We start from the raw sequence: 16,260 nt of genomic DNA, 5'->3' as shown, positions 1-16,260 counted from the left end.
TACTTTCATCTGAATTCGGGTGCAGGGTCCAAAGTATTGTATACAGGATTATTGAGAAGACCCGCACTCCATTTTGTGTAAAAGTTCAAATGCCTTTTATTGTGTACATTAATCCGACGTTTCGGCCCCCATTGGGACCTTTTTCAAGGATAATGGTGTACAAACAGAATGTGCTTTATATACCCACGCCAAAGATGACATCATACATTCCTAAAATTCCATCAACTACAACATAAATGCTTTTACATCACAAAAACAAGCATTTATGTTGTAGGTGATGAAATTCTAAGAATGTATGACGTCATCTTTGGCGCCAATTTTGAACTGGGGGGGTGGGTATATAAAGCACATTCTGTTTGTACACCATTATCCTTGAAAAAGGTCCCAATGGGGGCGGAAACATCGGATTTATGGGATTTATGTACACAATAAAAGGCATTTGAACTTTTACACAAAATGGAGTTCAGGTCTTCTCAATAATCCTATTTATATACCAAGTGCTATATATATAGCACAGAAATATCTGAGTTCTTTTACTGACCTGAAATTCCATGGAATATGTTGGCATATAGCAGAGAAGTCCAAACATTCCTGCCCACTCCAGTGTGGCAAGTGCCGTTTTCTATTAAGAAAGGTAAAAGCCAAAAAGTTATTTTATTAGAATTATAATTAAGGGTTGGGACGTCTATGGATTTTATTTATGGGACAAGTGGTGTTCAACCATACAAGATCGAGCAATAACAGGTCTGTGATGGGATGCGACATTTTTTCCTAAGACAGCAGGAGTTCTATAACCATAAGGGACCAGACTGCTGCCAAGTGCTTTATACATATCATGGAACCCAAGGTGACTCCTTATAAACCTCAGTACAATAGGGGGACATTATTTGTTATAATACACAAGATTACCATAAAATGTAAATGTATAATGACATACCAAATAGTGTGTATTGCAGCTCTTCAGTTGGCTACAAGTCAGCAGTGTTGTTGTAACTAAAAGATGGAAAAGTACATTGTTAAAACACAGACAGGGAGCAAGACAATACTAGGTTGGAATGCATAAATTGTAAGAAATTCTCATTAAGGGGCAGATTTATCAAAGGTCGAGGTCAATTTTTGAATGAAAAAAATTAAAATTCCGAGCTATTATTTGTGTGTTTCGACTAGGGAATAGTCCAAATTCGTTTTGAATTTGAAAAAAAATCGAAAATTAGAATATCGAATTTTATCATGTACTGCCAAATTGCTGTTTTGGCCTATGAGGGACATCCTAGAGACCTAGAACCTATTTGGAGTCAATTAGTGGACTTAGAAAAATCTAAGGTTTTTTTTTTTTCGGAAGAAACTTTGATTCGAATACGGCCAAATATGGACCTATTCAATTGAAAATGGGCCTATTCGACCAAAAAAAAAAACTTCAACTTAATTTCAGTTGGTCTTTGAACTCCAATTTAAAAGTTTTTTTTCAATTTGAAATTTGACCCTGGATAAATATGCCCCTAAATGTTTGTATAAATTCAAAAATAACTGTGCATAAAGTTGGAATACTAGAATGTAATACTAATTATATGGCAGGGGTGTTCATACGTACGTGCTATCATTGGGATAATAGTGATCACACAAGCGAAGATCCGGTAGTAAACAATCCTCCGGCTTTTTCTGCTGGGCTGGAGTTTGGCGCACAATGTACATTGTAATATGTTGTATATGCATCCCGTGCCAAATCCCACAAATGCTCCTGTAAAATGACCAGCTTTTGATTCGTTCCCCTACAATAGAGACACAGCAATTAGTTCCCTAATTTTGAGTTTCAATATGAAATTTAGTTAATAGGAACAGTTTTTTTATTTTACCTTAACAAAACCAGCCAGGATAAAGCCGACACAGGATAGGAGTCCAATACACAATATGAGTCTATTATAGACGTGTCTGACTTTGGGTCTGTACAGCTTGATAAATTTATAGTTCAGGAGCTTTACAGCAACATCTGAAAATAAAAATACATTTTATTAGCTTATGGGTTAATTAGCAAACTATTTGACTTTTTTTTACACATTGTCTAATAATATATTAAATGTTGTTAGTGTCACTTACCTATAATGCTGGAAATTGTTCCTGTTATCCTACTAACAGCCATCTCTGGTAGTTTCTTTCCTAAGTCGCTATAAGATAAATAGAAATCATGTTATTAGTTGGTTTGCTGGCTGCTATCCAGCCCAAGTATATTCCATATAGATAAAGAACATAGAATTACCTTATAAATGGCACCAAGTGTATGTGTCCCTGAATCAGAGCTACAGTATAAGCCACTAGCAGGCCAATGGTAGTCCAAACCACCAAAATTATTGGTATTAAGGCTAATCCCGTTATGCAGTTTTTCTTCATATTCAAATTAATATTAAAAAGATAAAAATGATGAATAAATGATAAATAGAAGTAAATTGAAATAAAAACAGTGACAGAGAATTGAAGCCAAAGCTATCATTCGCCGCACTGTTTCAGATGTGATTCTGTTTGTCAGTACCTTGATTCTTGTCATTGTGATGTCACAGAGATACATCATGTGACTAATCTGAGTGGGTGATGTCATTACATTGTGATGTCACAAACGTATGTCATGTGACTGTGATCTGAGTGGGCAGCATCTTGACATTATGATGTCACTAGCTGAGAGCAGGCAATTACCAGCTACAAGCTGACTTTATAATCATAATATTATTATACACAATAATCATCATTTATTCTGATAATAAAATAATTACAGCATTGAAATCTGTAGTGGCGCCATAGATACCTTCCTACAGAATCCTGGGAGTGATGCATTATATTACAAAATGATAATTACAGGGCCTGTTGCAGTTCATGTGTATTTTGTTTTATCATTCGCTGTATCTTTTCTGCAGTTGGGTGGGATTAAATCCAACAATATGTTTCCTACAATATGACACATTTTGTGAGTTAACACGGAGCAAATGGATTCATTTTAAATTTGCAGTTGTATCTTTTTCTGCCATCTTGTTTTTTCGCACAACAAAATCTTGTATTGGGGATAATATCCCTTACCCATTGGTAACCCTTGATGTACCACCAACCTTTTGTGTGGGGGAACCCTTGAGGGAAACACACCAGGCAGAGAGTTGCAGTTCAAACACGTTCTCTTTATTTTCATGGCCTTCAGTTAAGCAGCAGCACTTTCACAGGGATCAATCTCCCAGCTTTGCACATATGATACTTTCAGTAACTGCACACGGCCTAGTGGCCAACCTAAACATCTGTATTAACCATTACTTAAGCATTTATATTAAACAATTAACATTTTACCCTATTACATCTCACCCTCCTGAAAACCAGACATGTCCTTGTGTCTGCCACTTAAACTATTGCTCTACATCTTCACAATCTTGCCACCTAAAACTTGCTGAGATTTTTCTTTTTGAAACCTTGAGATCAAATAAATGAATCGTAATATGGACAAAAATGCTGCACTTAATGACCTTATCCGTTACAATTACTCACATCTCCTTTCACTTAAAGGGGTGGTTCACCTTCAAGTTTATTTTTAGTATGTCATAGAATGGCCAGTTCTCACCAACTTTTTGATTATGAATTTTTTTTTAAATTATTTTTCTTCATCTTTGCTTTTTAACCCAAGTCTTTCAAAGTAACATCAGATAACTCCTTAATTTGTATGCTCCAAGTACATTCCAAAAAAAAAGGAAAAAGATTTAACCACCTACATATGTGGTGTGGATGAACCAGATAGAACAGATAAGACAAAAGGAATAGCAAACTGATACATTAAGGGGCATATTTATCAAGGGTTGAATTTTGAATTGAAAAAACTTAGAAATTCAAAAAGACCAACCGAAATGAATTTTTTGATTGAATAGGTCCGTATTCAGCCGAATTCGAATCGTACGAATCGAAGAAATAGCGCATTCGATCGAATTAGATATTTCAAAGTCCACCAATTGATCCAAATAGGTCAAAGGAGGTCCCCCATAGGCTAAAACAGCAATTCGGCAGGTTATAGATGGCGAATGGTCGAAGTTGAATTTTTAAAGTGAAGGTACATGATAAATTTCGATATTCTAATTTTTTAATTTTTTTCAAATTCAAATCGAATTTGGACTATTACCTAGTCGGAGTTAGGGATGCACCGAATCCACTATTTGGGATTCGGCCGAATCCCCGAATCCTTGGTGAAAGATTCGGCCGAATACCGAATTTGCATATGTAAATTAGGGGCAGGAAAGGAAAAAGTGGAAAAAATTCTTCTTTTGTGTTGAAAAGTCACGTGATTTGTCTACCCACCCCCTAATTTACATATGCAAATTAGGATTCGGTTCGCCACGCACAAGGATTCGGACCAATCCTGCTGAAAAAGGCAGAATCCCGAACCGAATCCTGGATTCGATGTATCCCTAGTCAAAGTACATAAAAAATAGCTTGAAATTTTAATATTTTTTTTATTCTAAAATTTTCCTCGACCCTTAATAAATCTGCCCCTAAATGGCAATAGTCTTAGGGCACCTTTGATCAAATATCGAGTCACTTCACTACTCTCCATTACCCACCCAGCTGTCTCCTCATGTATATTCAGTGTAAACATCTAAAATTCTTATCTTTTTTGTATTTGACATAGATTGTACTTTTTATTGCCCCCTACCTACAATTTATTTCCATGCAAATACTTAGGGGCATATTTATCAAGGGACGAATTTCGTATTGAAAAAACTTCAAAATTCGAATTCAAAAAGACCAACCGAAATTAAGTCGAAGGTTTTTTTTGGTTGAATAGGTCAGTTTTTGATCGAATAGGTCCATATTCGGCGGAATTCTAATCGTACGAACCGAAGGAATAGCGAATTTGATCGAATTTGTTTCAAAGTTTTTCCCAAAAAAAACTTTGATTTTTCAAAGTCCACCAATTGACTCCAAATAGGTTCTCGGAGGTAACCCATAGGCTAAAACAGCAATTCGGCAGGTTTTAGATGGCGAATGATCAACGTTGAATTTTTAAAGAGACAGTACATAATACATGTTGATATTCAAATTTTTTCATTTATTTCAAATTCAAATCGAATTTGGACTATTCCCTAGTCGAAGTACGGAAAAAAATATCTTGAAATTCGAATTTTTTTTCATTCGAAAACTCACCTCGACCTTTGATAAATCTGCCCCTTAGACTAACATTCTCTACTTGATGTTATAAAGTGATTAACTTTGGCCTATGGATTTTTGCACATGACAATCAAGGATTCCATAGTTTGTAATGAATTTTTACATTCATATTTTATAGTTTTTAAATAGATGTTTCATGGAATTATTTTATGCACTATTTATGTATTTTTACATAGTTCTATTTAGTAAATAGAATTGGTAGACTGAATAGCCACAGTTAGAAGACATGGTTTATTTAAATAAATGGAATTATTAAAAACTGAGCACCGCCCCTTTTTTATAGCGTAAGCGTACTCAGGTTGGAGTTAGGGCTGGTTGCTAGCAGTCCTTAGCAACACAGGGTTTTCTATCTTACTGTATTATTCCACTTTTCTCTCTATTTATGTTGCCTTCTTCTAATAAATCCATGTTATGGACAAGGTCATACAGTCTCAAGGTGAAAAGCGAGTTTGGAAAGTCGCTGGGGGGAAGGCTAAATCTCAGCTTGCCAGCGCTTGCATCATCAGCCCTATGACTCACGCTCAACTCGTGATTTCCAACAAAACACTTCCGCAACACGCCCTGTCACTGTAAACAGCTTAGTCCGCCTCTAGGCTTCTGGCTCACATTCCCCTGCGTTTCACGCCTCGTTATGTCTTTTCAACTACATGACTGATTGGTTCCAGAAACCAACAGAGGGCTGGCAATGGAAGTTCTTCCCAGAACGTCTTGCTGGAGGCGAATGAAGGAGAAGTGTCACGTGCATCAAGCTGGGGATCAGCAATTTGATTGGCTGTGCGGGGAAATATATAAAGCCGGCTCCTCTTTATCATCCTCAGTCGTTTTGCTGAAGACGCAGACGATGTTTAACATGAGCCCAAGGTCTGTTAGCGTGCAACCACAAACCAGCCCGCGCTGTCGCTTCATTCGCCAAAAGAGAACAGACCCTACGTGGAGAAAGGTGATTGTTATGTTGTTGTTGGGGTTTTGCCCATAGCTTTTGGCATCTCCTACAGGTCCCCGTAACCTGCAGCTGGGAAAGCCTTCAGTGACAGCGGCCTTTAGCTTCTGTCTAGTGGGTTAGTACTAGGCTGCTATGTGATTCTGAAGTGCTAGGAGTTTTGAAATGATTTTTCCTGTGGGTGGGGCAGGTAAATGAAAGGATGAAGTGTTTATAGTTGTGGTACCCAAAGCATCCCAGGCACCTCAGCCTCATCACTCAACAGAGGCAGGAGCAGCCAAATCATTCAAATGCAGCTCCCCCCCCCTTCCTCTTCTCCCTCCACTGGTGTCTGACAGGCACGCACATCCGCAGTTAGAGGCAAAGTTAAAGGAGACATTTTGTGAAAAAAAAAGTAGTGTTTCAGGCTGACTTTTTGAATATTTCTGCAAAAACCCTAATTATCCCTCCCTTCCACTTCCTGCTCCCTGAATTCACAGACTGTGCAGGGGAGCCGGCGGCTCTCAGCTCACTACACTGTAGGACAGGAACCAATCAGCAGCTAGCAGGACCTAATAGGGAACTGAAGCCTGTCTGTGCTTGTGTGGCTGCAGGGCTGTGATTGGTAGTCCCCCCTCCTATTGTGCTTCTGGCGGGGACCGTTAGGAGACACTCACCCCTCATTTGAAACACAGACAGGGACCAGAGAACATATAGAGAGTAAAAGCAACACCATATTTTAGTTTAATTATTTGCTGCCTTCTTCTGACATTTTAACTTTCAAATGGGGTCACTGACCCCATCTAAAATGCTCTGTAAGACTACAAATGTATTATGTTTTATTTACGATCTTTCTAGTCAAGCCCTTTCCTACTCATTATCCAGTCACTTATACAAAGCAATGCATGGTTGCTAGGGGAATTTGAACCCTAGCAACTACATTACTGAAATTGCAAACTGGGGAGCTGCTGAATAAAAATCTATATACCTTTAAAAACCACAAATATAAAATGTAAACAGCTGCTATATACCATATACCATATTTTAGTTTAATTATTTGCCTTCTTCTTCTTCTGACATTTTAACTTTCAAATGGGGTCACTGACCCCATCTAAAATGCTCTGTAAGACTACAAATGTATTATGTTTTATTTCCGATCTTTCTAGTCAAGCCCTTTCCTACTCATTATCCATTCACTTATACAAAGCATGCATGGTTGCTAGGGGAATTTGAACCCTAGCAACTACATTGCTGAAATTGCAAACTGGGGAGCTGCTGAATAAAAAAGCTATATACCTTTAAAAACCACAAATATAAAATGCAAACAGCTGCAATTTGTCTCAGAATATTACTCTCTACATTATGCTTAAAAGTTGATTGAGAGGTGAACAACCCCTTTAATCACAAATGCAGTGCATGCTCTGGGCATTGAAACCTTGCCACCCAGTTTTGCTGCTGCTGGTAGTAAAGAAGTAGCCACAACACAAAAACAGGACATCATGGGGGTAATCAAAAAAAAAAAACTGCCACATGTAGAATTGCACCCAAACAGAAAAAAACAATGTACTCCTGAATATCATCCACTTAGTTTTTTATCTTAAATCATTGTATAAAAGGCCCTTTTATTCAGCAGACACTCTCTAATTTCAGAATATCCTTGTTTGGTCCAAGGAAAAGGCAGGAGCCTACAGGCTCATCATTAATCCTTTCCCAAGGGTCGGTCTTTTAATTACATATTTTTTCTGGTGTCCCATTAGCAGGATCTAAACCAAATTGCACCTGCCCAAGTCATTTAGGGATAGAAACAGAGACAATCTAGGTGCAATTTTATACTGTTAAGGGTGTCTGGAGAAAAACTAAAATGCGTAATTGCTGAAAGTATCAAAAGCAAGAAATTCAGGCTGAAACTGACATTTAAATTTTGCTAATGGCAGAGTCTCTCACAGGAAACTGGTTGTGGTTACGAATGCCAGTTGGCATAAGGGAAGATGAATTCAGGATAGGGACCGTAATATTAGGATTGCAGGAGGAATTTATAAAGAGAATGGGAATATGGCAATTGCGTAGGTACAAAACTTGGCACTGTTTTGTCAGGCCTGCAATAGCTGACCTTTACTCATTTCTCTTACAGATGTGGTTCACCAGTCTGTTTATCATCAGGCATTTGTTTATATTTTTGGTTGATGAGAAGAACCGTTAAATGAATTTAAAGTGCCAATTTTTAGGGTTTCCAAAGGGGAAAGGTAAAAATTCTTGGGTCTGAGAGGAGCAATATGGAATAATGTTTAGTATCCTGATTACATTACTTTTGGGGTATACCTGATATCACAAATTAATTTGGGGGGGGAACAACTTGGGCAAAAATGTTATTTGTAGAATTGATTAGGCTAATTAGAAGGGACTTTCCCTGACATACATGTACATACCTACAACAATATTGATCTGGTCAGAAAGGAGATCCTGCTAAACCGACCATAGTTTGAAACCATTGGATAGATCCAGGCAGAAGTCGCTGCAGCTATAGTGGTATGAGCATTTGTGTTATTGGCAGAGGGATTTAGAAGTGGAAGGAAATTGCTTCCATAGGCAGGACCAAATTCATCCCAGTGACTTGTTATTTCACACAAATAAACAATGGCATGGAGGGAAGATCAATTTTATGTTGAACAATAAAATTAACTTCCAGTTGGGAGCAGGCAGAGCTTGTGACAAATAAGAATAGCTTATTAGTGATGAGCAAAATTTTATAGACTTAAATGGGTGAAGAAATTTGTTGCCGTTTTGCAAATTTTTTACAAAACTAGTCAAAATTCACCCATCATTACTTACTATCCCTTATGGGGAATGGGTATGGCTAATTATCCCTTACCCAGCCAAGCCTCTAGGGAGGTTATAACTGAAACTAATGCTGACATAGACCCAGCCAAGATCATAAAATGAGCCCTGCTGTTATACATTTATTTTAACTCTGCTTTTTTTCTGCACAAATGATCTTTTGATTGAAGTTTGTAACAATGTACAAGACCTAAAGAGGGGTATTCGGGCTTTTTGAAAACCAAATAATCACATTATCCTTTTTTTTTTTTTAATAGTGTTGGAAAAGAAAGAACATCTTTATACATCACCATACCTGAGGTAAGCTTTTTACATCTAAACTGAAGACTTTGGTAGACTGTTCTTATTGTGAGTATGTACAACCTAGTTGCTATGATAAAGGACTGATGGAATTCTGCCTGTTATCATAACCAACCCCATAAGTAGTGTTCCTATATTTCTAAACCACTGAATTATTGGATTTCTTCCATAAAATGTCACTTTAGTGTTTTGTTTTGTGGAACCCTATGCCATCCACACGTTTTTTCAATTCTTTTTTTGGGGGGGGGATCTAAAGATCCATGTGGACGAGCTATTGATCGAAGAAGTCGTCGTGTGGCATTGTCTGCATTTCTACATGTTTGACTTACTTTCCCTTTTACAGAAGTCTCGTGAGCAAGATTGCCATACAAAATGATGGCAGAATCTCTGCCGTTCTGTGGCCCCATGGGCACTTTGTCTGGATGGGAGCTGGAAGCTTGGTATGAAGATCTTCAAGATATCTTGTGGGCTGACACAAAGGAAGCTGGAAATTTGCTCCCTGTTGTTCCCGAAGAGCAGGTGGGGTTTTTTTTGATTGCTTCTTGTTTGGTGACTGGCTAACTAGCATTATAATCAGGATAAAATATCTGTGTGTTTGTTAAGCCAAGTTTTCCTCTGACTTGCTTCTCATCATTTTCTGTTCATTAAACACCCATAGATTCTTCCTAGATTGTTTAAAGGGTTTGTTCACCTTCCAAACACTTCCAATTCACCTTTCAATCTCTAAACTTTTTTCGGAAATCGTAAAAAATAAATGTTCACGTCTCTAGCGTTTGTCTGTCAGCTCAGTGATCCATAAGCAGATTCTGAATTGTTACAATTTGCTACATTTAGTTTATTTCTCAGCAGCATTTGTGGAGTATTAGCAACTATTGTATCAATTCTAAAAAGCTGCCTTTAAGGGTGAACTCCACAAAAACATAACTTAAGCTTTTTGAAAAGTAAACATAATTTTAAGCAACTTTGCAATATACATCAATTAAAAAATGTGCAGACTTTTTATGATGGTTTCTGTCCGTTCCCTGAGCCTAGCCCCCTGCACTTCTGCTGATCTGTCTGACTACTTTGCTGAGCTGGCTGACTACTGTTACTTTGTATCAACAGCCAGCTGTCCTCAGCCTGCATCCTCCAAACACCACAATTCCCTGCACACGTGATTTCAATAAGGAATGGAACATCACAGTGCAATGCATTGTGGGTTATGTAGTTCCTGGATGCTGTCTGTAAGCTGTGGAGAAGTTGTTACAATTTATAACATCCGTGTTTAGTCCCTCCTTCCCTGCCAGGATTTCAAATGATGCTGAAAGAGAAGAACTGTTAAACAGCTGGATTTCAGCATAGAAAATGTTATTTATTCATACTTTTTGAAGAAACTGGTAACTGTGATGGGTATATTAGGGGTTTCTGTGTTATGTGGGCCTCTTTATCAAATTTTAGTTTGAAAGCCGGAGTTCCCCTTTAATGAAACTCTGGATTCTGCAGGGACAAAGATAACAAATGTATCCACTAAATATATCCATTTAGAACAGTTAGAGTTGGTGACCCCCCCCCCCTTAAGCTGCTTTAGAAGGTGAAAAATGAAACTAAACTTTAATATTAGAAAACCGGTCACAAATGGAAAGTGATTGGGGGGGGAAAGCCTATTTCTGGTGAAAAATCAGAAACCAACTGAACTGAAAGCGTTAAAAGGGTTGTTGATCTTTAAACTTTGCCCTATAATTAGGCTTACTTTTGAACTGGTTGCTAGGGTCTGTCATTGGCTTTAAAGATTCATTCTGCCCTCAATAAATCTCTTGCCTGCCTATTGGGCTATCCCAATAGTGATATATGTTGGCAGAACATATGGGGCTAAGTATGTATAGGCTAAGAATCTTCCTATTGAGGACCTCTTTAGCCTCAACACTTGCTTTTGATAAGGGGATTCTAACACAGTAAAGCCAAGGTAAGTGTTCAAGGAACAGTAACACCAAAACATGAGTGTTTCAAAGGAACGACAATCAAATGTACTGTTGCCCTGCACTGGTAAAACCGGTGTGTTTGCTGTCCCCATGGCTACACAGCAGCTTGTTTATATAAACTAAAGTAGTCTTTCTGAAGCAAATACACCAGTTTTACCAGTGCAGCACAACCGTTTAAATTTTTTTTGGGGTCACTGTTCCTTTAAGGCTTAGAATCCAGCGGCAGCATATTGGCATGGCCACCATATTGTTCCAGGCACAATCTAGGAGCCGTTGCCCTTTAAAAGATATTTTTTCAAATGTTATTCCTTGAAAATCAACCTCTGTCCCTTGTTATTCTAATTGATGCTGAGGCAGACTATTGAAATGAAACATGTGGGGGGAAAAAAGCATACAAAGCATTGTGGGAAATCTTGACTAGAGGAATGCTATCTTGCTGCTTGTTGTTTCTGAATTAGAACTAGCAGTGCAGATCCGTTTTACTTCCAATTACATTTACAAGCAACTCTCAATTCATGTAATGTATATCGGGAAGCCGATTTTAATTTTTGGGTTTGTCGGCTTTAAAAGTCGAGAGAATAGTGGCCCTTTGCCCCCTCCCCCCCAAACACAGCAGTTTGGGCAGGTAGAGACTACTTAATTCTTCTGAACAGTGTAAACATCGGAATGTTTGTTCAGTATTTTCTTGTGTATTATAACTATTTTTAAACTTATATATATTTTTTTTTTTTTTAGGAGTTGCTGCAAATAGAATCTGTGGGCCATTCTCCTTACATCTGGTCTGCAGAGTCTCCTTTACTCATGGACATAAGCAATGAGGATACTGATGTACAACTGCTGCCTTCTACTATTTTGGAAGTAATAAACTCAGATCTAGAAGACAGATGTAACGTCTCTGGTTCCCCAAAGAGTGAGGATACACGGCAGTCAGAAGTGCCAGAGCTTGATTACTGCAGCAGCTCTTCAGTAAACACCCACACGGAGGATGAGGAACCTTGTGTCAGCCAGCGAGCGTCAAAAAGAAAGAGAAGCCGTCAATCACAAGGAGGAAAAGTACGTGTGAGAGAGAGGGAAGAGGAGAACGAAAAGAAAGTGGCCCATTTGTTATCCGAAAATGAACGACTTAAGTGGGAGATTGAACGCCTAAGTAAGGAAGTGGAACACACCAGGAAGGCTTTGATAGAGCGGATGGTGAACCTTAAAAAGGACTGATTTGTTGAGAAAAAAAAACCTGTTAAACTGCAGTCATGAGACTTTGCATTATGGAGCCACTTGCTCTGCTATTAGAGGAACTACTTGCAATGAGAACTGTTATTGTAGGAAGGTGAACTTTGTAGAACTGCTGTGGCTTTCAGCAAGTACTGTAAATACTGATGTGAGGAATCACAGGTTAGTCCTTTATCTCGTCTGAAACGTATTGCACTCTATATATAAAGCATAGCTAACCTGCACATTGTCTGTTTCCAAAACAATTTAGTAATCGACTGATATATTAATCCAGTATCTGAATAAAACCTAATTGCATGTATTTTGGTTTTTATATACATTTAATATCTGCTCCTTATTGACAATACTGATCTGCTTCTATTTGCAACCCTGCGGTCTCCAGTGCAGCTGCACATGTGCATACCTTTATGTCTCACAATATCTCTGGCTGTAAGGTTAGAATCGATGGTGACAATATTGTAGAGCTAAATTCACTACGTATGTGGGGGTTTTTTTTTTTTTCCCCCCTGCAAAGTAGCAACCGCTATATATGGCTACGGTCATTCTCTAACTTCCTTGTAGAGCACAACAATGCTAGACATGATTTCTGATCTAAAATTGATTGTTTGCTGCTGAATCATTAAATATTGTCCATTTTACCTTGAGCCAGTGTGTGCTCACATAGTGTAAATAAAACCGCTCTGCTCATGCATTAGCTGACATAAAGTGTGTGTATGGCCTTGATTTGGCTGTAAGTTGTGTAGAGACCCGCAACCAGATTGCAAAAATTGCAAAGTAACAAGCTGCTGAATAAACAGTTAAAGGAGAAGGAAAGGTCAATTTCATTCACTACCTCCCTCTATAGTACTCACATTGTTGTCCTAAATCGCTATAATTTCTCCTCACCAATGCGCATACAAAAGCAGAAAATGATGGTTTATCTTCTGCTCTGCTGTAGAACGCAGCAGCCATTTTACTAAAGGATTTTAGACAGTAATGCACATGCGCAAAAAAAAACAAAAAAAAAAAACTTACCCTGAGCGCCTCACATGTGACATAGCATTCATTAGCAATAGCAGCAAGAGAGCGCAATAACTGTTAGCATAGCTAAATTTGCATGCGCGTCACCTGGGGAGAAAGATTGCGCCTCTGAGACATGCGCATTAAACTTTTTGATCCCAACGCGCCTCAAGCAGCAGGGAGGAAGCTGCATTGAAAATTAGTGATGTCGCCAGAGTCTACTGCTAGATTCTCTGCAGAGCGATGTTCCTTCTTCTAGACACCACAGAGAAAGCATTAACTACACTTTGTAAGTTTGAGTGCTCCAGTCTTATGATAGAAATCTACTTAAGTTTAACCTTTCCTTCTCCTTTAACTCAAACCACAAATAATAAAAAATGAAAACCAATTGGAAATTTTCTGACTCCCTTGCTACGCCATACAAAACGTTAAAAGGAACTCTCTCGAAAAATGAAAGATTCCTCATTCTGAAGTAAGAAACGTATACAATACATTAAAAAATCTGTAATGTTTCTGAAATAATCAAGTTCATCTTCACTATTCCTCTCTCCGCATCTGTTTCTCTTCATTCTCTCTTCATGCAGGAGTTGGGTGTCAGATCAATATCTTAAAGGGGCAGGGGCTCCTTTCCTAGCAGATGAATTAGAGCTCACTCAAATAACTGATTCCAGTACAAACAAAATCTAATCTCTGCATGTAGAGAGGCATGATTTCTGTTGATTTTAAGAGAGTGAGCTCTAATTCATCTTCTAGGCAAAAGAAACCCCCTATAAGATATATTGGATCATTCATCTGACACCGAATTGCTGCATGAAGACAAAATGAGGGGAAACAGATGCTGAGAGAGGAACAGTGAAGATAAACGTGATTATATCCAAAACGGTACACTTTTTTTTTTTTTTTTTTTTTGATTGTATTTAGAAAGTTTCGTATTTCAGCGTACGGAAGCGTATATATTTTTGCGATAGTTCAACCCCATTAAAATGTGTGTGGGGGGGGGGGGGAAGTTGGGGGCGCAACGCAAGCATGCAAAAATTCCCGGGGGTGCCGAATATAGCCTGTGTGGTTATTGGTAGCTCATACGTGGACTGGATGCTCTGTTTGACAGTGCACATGGCTTTTATGCAACTAAAGCTTACTTTCAAGCCTGGATTTCAAAAATAAGCAGCCACTTTGTTCACCTTTTAGTTTAACTTTTTAATATTTTATACAATGGCTCAGTTGGTCATTTATTTTTTATAGTTTGAATTATATGCCTCCTTCATCTGACTCTTCCCAGCTTTCAAATGGGGGTCACTGACCCCTTCCAAAAACAAATGATCTGCAAGGTTACAAATGTATTTTCATTACTACTTTTAATGACCTCTTTCTATTCAGGCCATCACCTATTTATATTCCAGTCTCTTATTCATCCGAATACATGGTTGGTAGGGTAATTTCGACTCTAGCAACCAGACTGCTGAATAACTCAAAAAGCACAAAATAATACAATAAAAATGCATTGCAGAAAATAACTTGACATCATACTAAAAGTTAACTCAAAGCATGGCACTGCCCCCCAGTACAAAGGTTCTGGAGGGAGGTGTAGTACCGAATTTTGGATATTTCACAGTAAGCCCCATACACACAATGTGCTAATAGATATCTGCCTTTCCATCAATGGCAACTGTGAAGGTACAAGCCTGGACAACAGACATCCTGCCATAAAACAATCTTTGCAGCTACAGTAATGGCCATTTCAAAGAGATGCAAATAACTGGACACACTGCTGTGGCTGCAGGAGTTCCCAAGGGAATGACACTCTGCTGGATCAACAATGGGATACCTTGAGCATTGGATTTTGGGATTTTTTTTCACAATGCATCCTAACTTGATTTCACTCCCTTGTCTGTCTAAGAAGAGATGAACCATCTTCAAGAACAGCTAACATTGACCTGATTGGCTGGGACTGTCTTTTAGGGTGTGGCTGTCCTGGGAAAGGGTAGTATGCTTGTTTGCATGGTCTTCCTTATGTGTATATATATATATATATATATAAAGAGCATTGTAAATACTTTATTAGTTAGGCACTTTCTACTTCCTTCCATTGCATCTTTCCCTATTCCTTTCTTCCTCCCTCCATATAAGTGAGTTCCCTTTTTATTTTATACATTTTAATTCCTTTGTAAATAAATACCACATATTAAAAGATTAGACTGTTTCAAGTCATTAGCCTGGCACTCCAAAATAGAGCAGATCCAACAGGAGGTGATGCAATATTTGGCTGACAATCTACCACTTCCCCCAGAAACCTGTATACTGGGTCTAGTGGGGGACCTTGTGCCCCTGAATAAAACCAGAACACTTGTGCCTGTCACACTGTATTATGCAAAAACAACTGGTGATAATGAACTAGATGGGTACAAACAACCCCAACTGATGCCCAATGGGTTAATTACTAAAACTCTTCCCTCCATTAAACTCGCTAGAGGGCGTCTGGATAGATTTGAGAGAATATGGAGCCCGTGGCTGGATGTTAGAGATTCCTGATGTATGATACACATAACAATGGCTCAATTTGATGATGTGATTGGACAGGATGTCACATATAATATTATAGGAATATACGGTGCTATATAATACAATGTATTTATGGACCTCCCGGGTGGCTCCTCCTGTGAAGGCAACTGGAGACATCACATTTCTTTCCTTAATTTCTTCGCAGTTTGTGTTGGTTGTATATCTCCCTTTCCCTGTATTAAAATAAAGTCAACTCAAAAGTGAACAACCCCTTTAACCGCCTAATGTAATAAATATAAAACTCTGCCCAGGGTTGGGAATAATAACAACGGTGTATCT

The 16,260-nt window shown here is 38.3% G+C and overlaps 1 protein-coding gene across 1 annotated transcript; it reads left to right on the top strand.

Annotated features, from left to right (window-relative positions):
* The first annotated feature begins 5,817 nt into the window (after positions 1–5,817).
* Positions 5,818–13,067, top strand: ddit3.S (DNA damage inducible transcript 3 S homeolog). Its single transcript, XM_018250079.2, has 4 exons — positions 5,818–6,124; positions 9,196–9,238; positions 9,582–9,757; positions 11,932–13,067. The coding sequence occupies exons 3-4, from the start codon at positions 9,611–9,613 to the stop codon at positions 12,406–12,408; spliced, it is 624 nt and encodes a 207-aa protein (XP_018105568.1). The 5' UTR covers positions 5,818–6,124; positions 9,196–9,238; positions 9,582–9,610; the 3' UTR covers positions 12,409–13,067.
* Positions 13,068–16,260: the final 3,193 nt, after the last annotated feature.

Source organism: Xenopus laevis, chromosome 2S (genome assembly GCF_017654675.1).
Source record: "Xenopus laevis strain J_2021 chromosome 2S, Xenopus_laevis_v10.1, whole genome shotgun sequence".
NCBI lineage: Eukaryota > Metazoa > Chordata > Amphibia > Anura > Pipidae > Xenopus > Xenopus laevis.
This window is presented reverse-complemented; position numbering and strand designations above follow the sequence as displayed.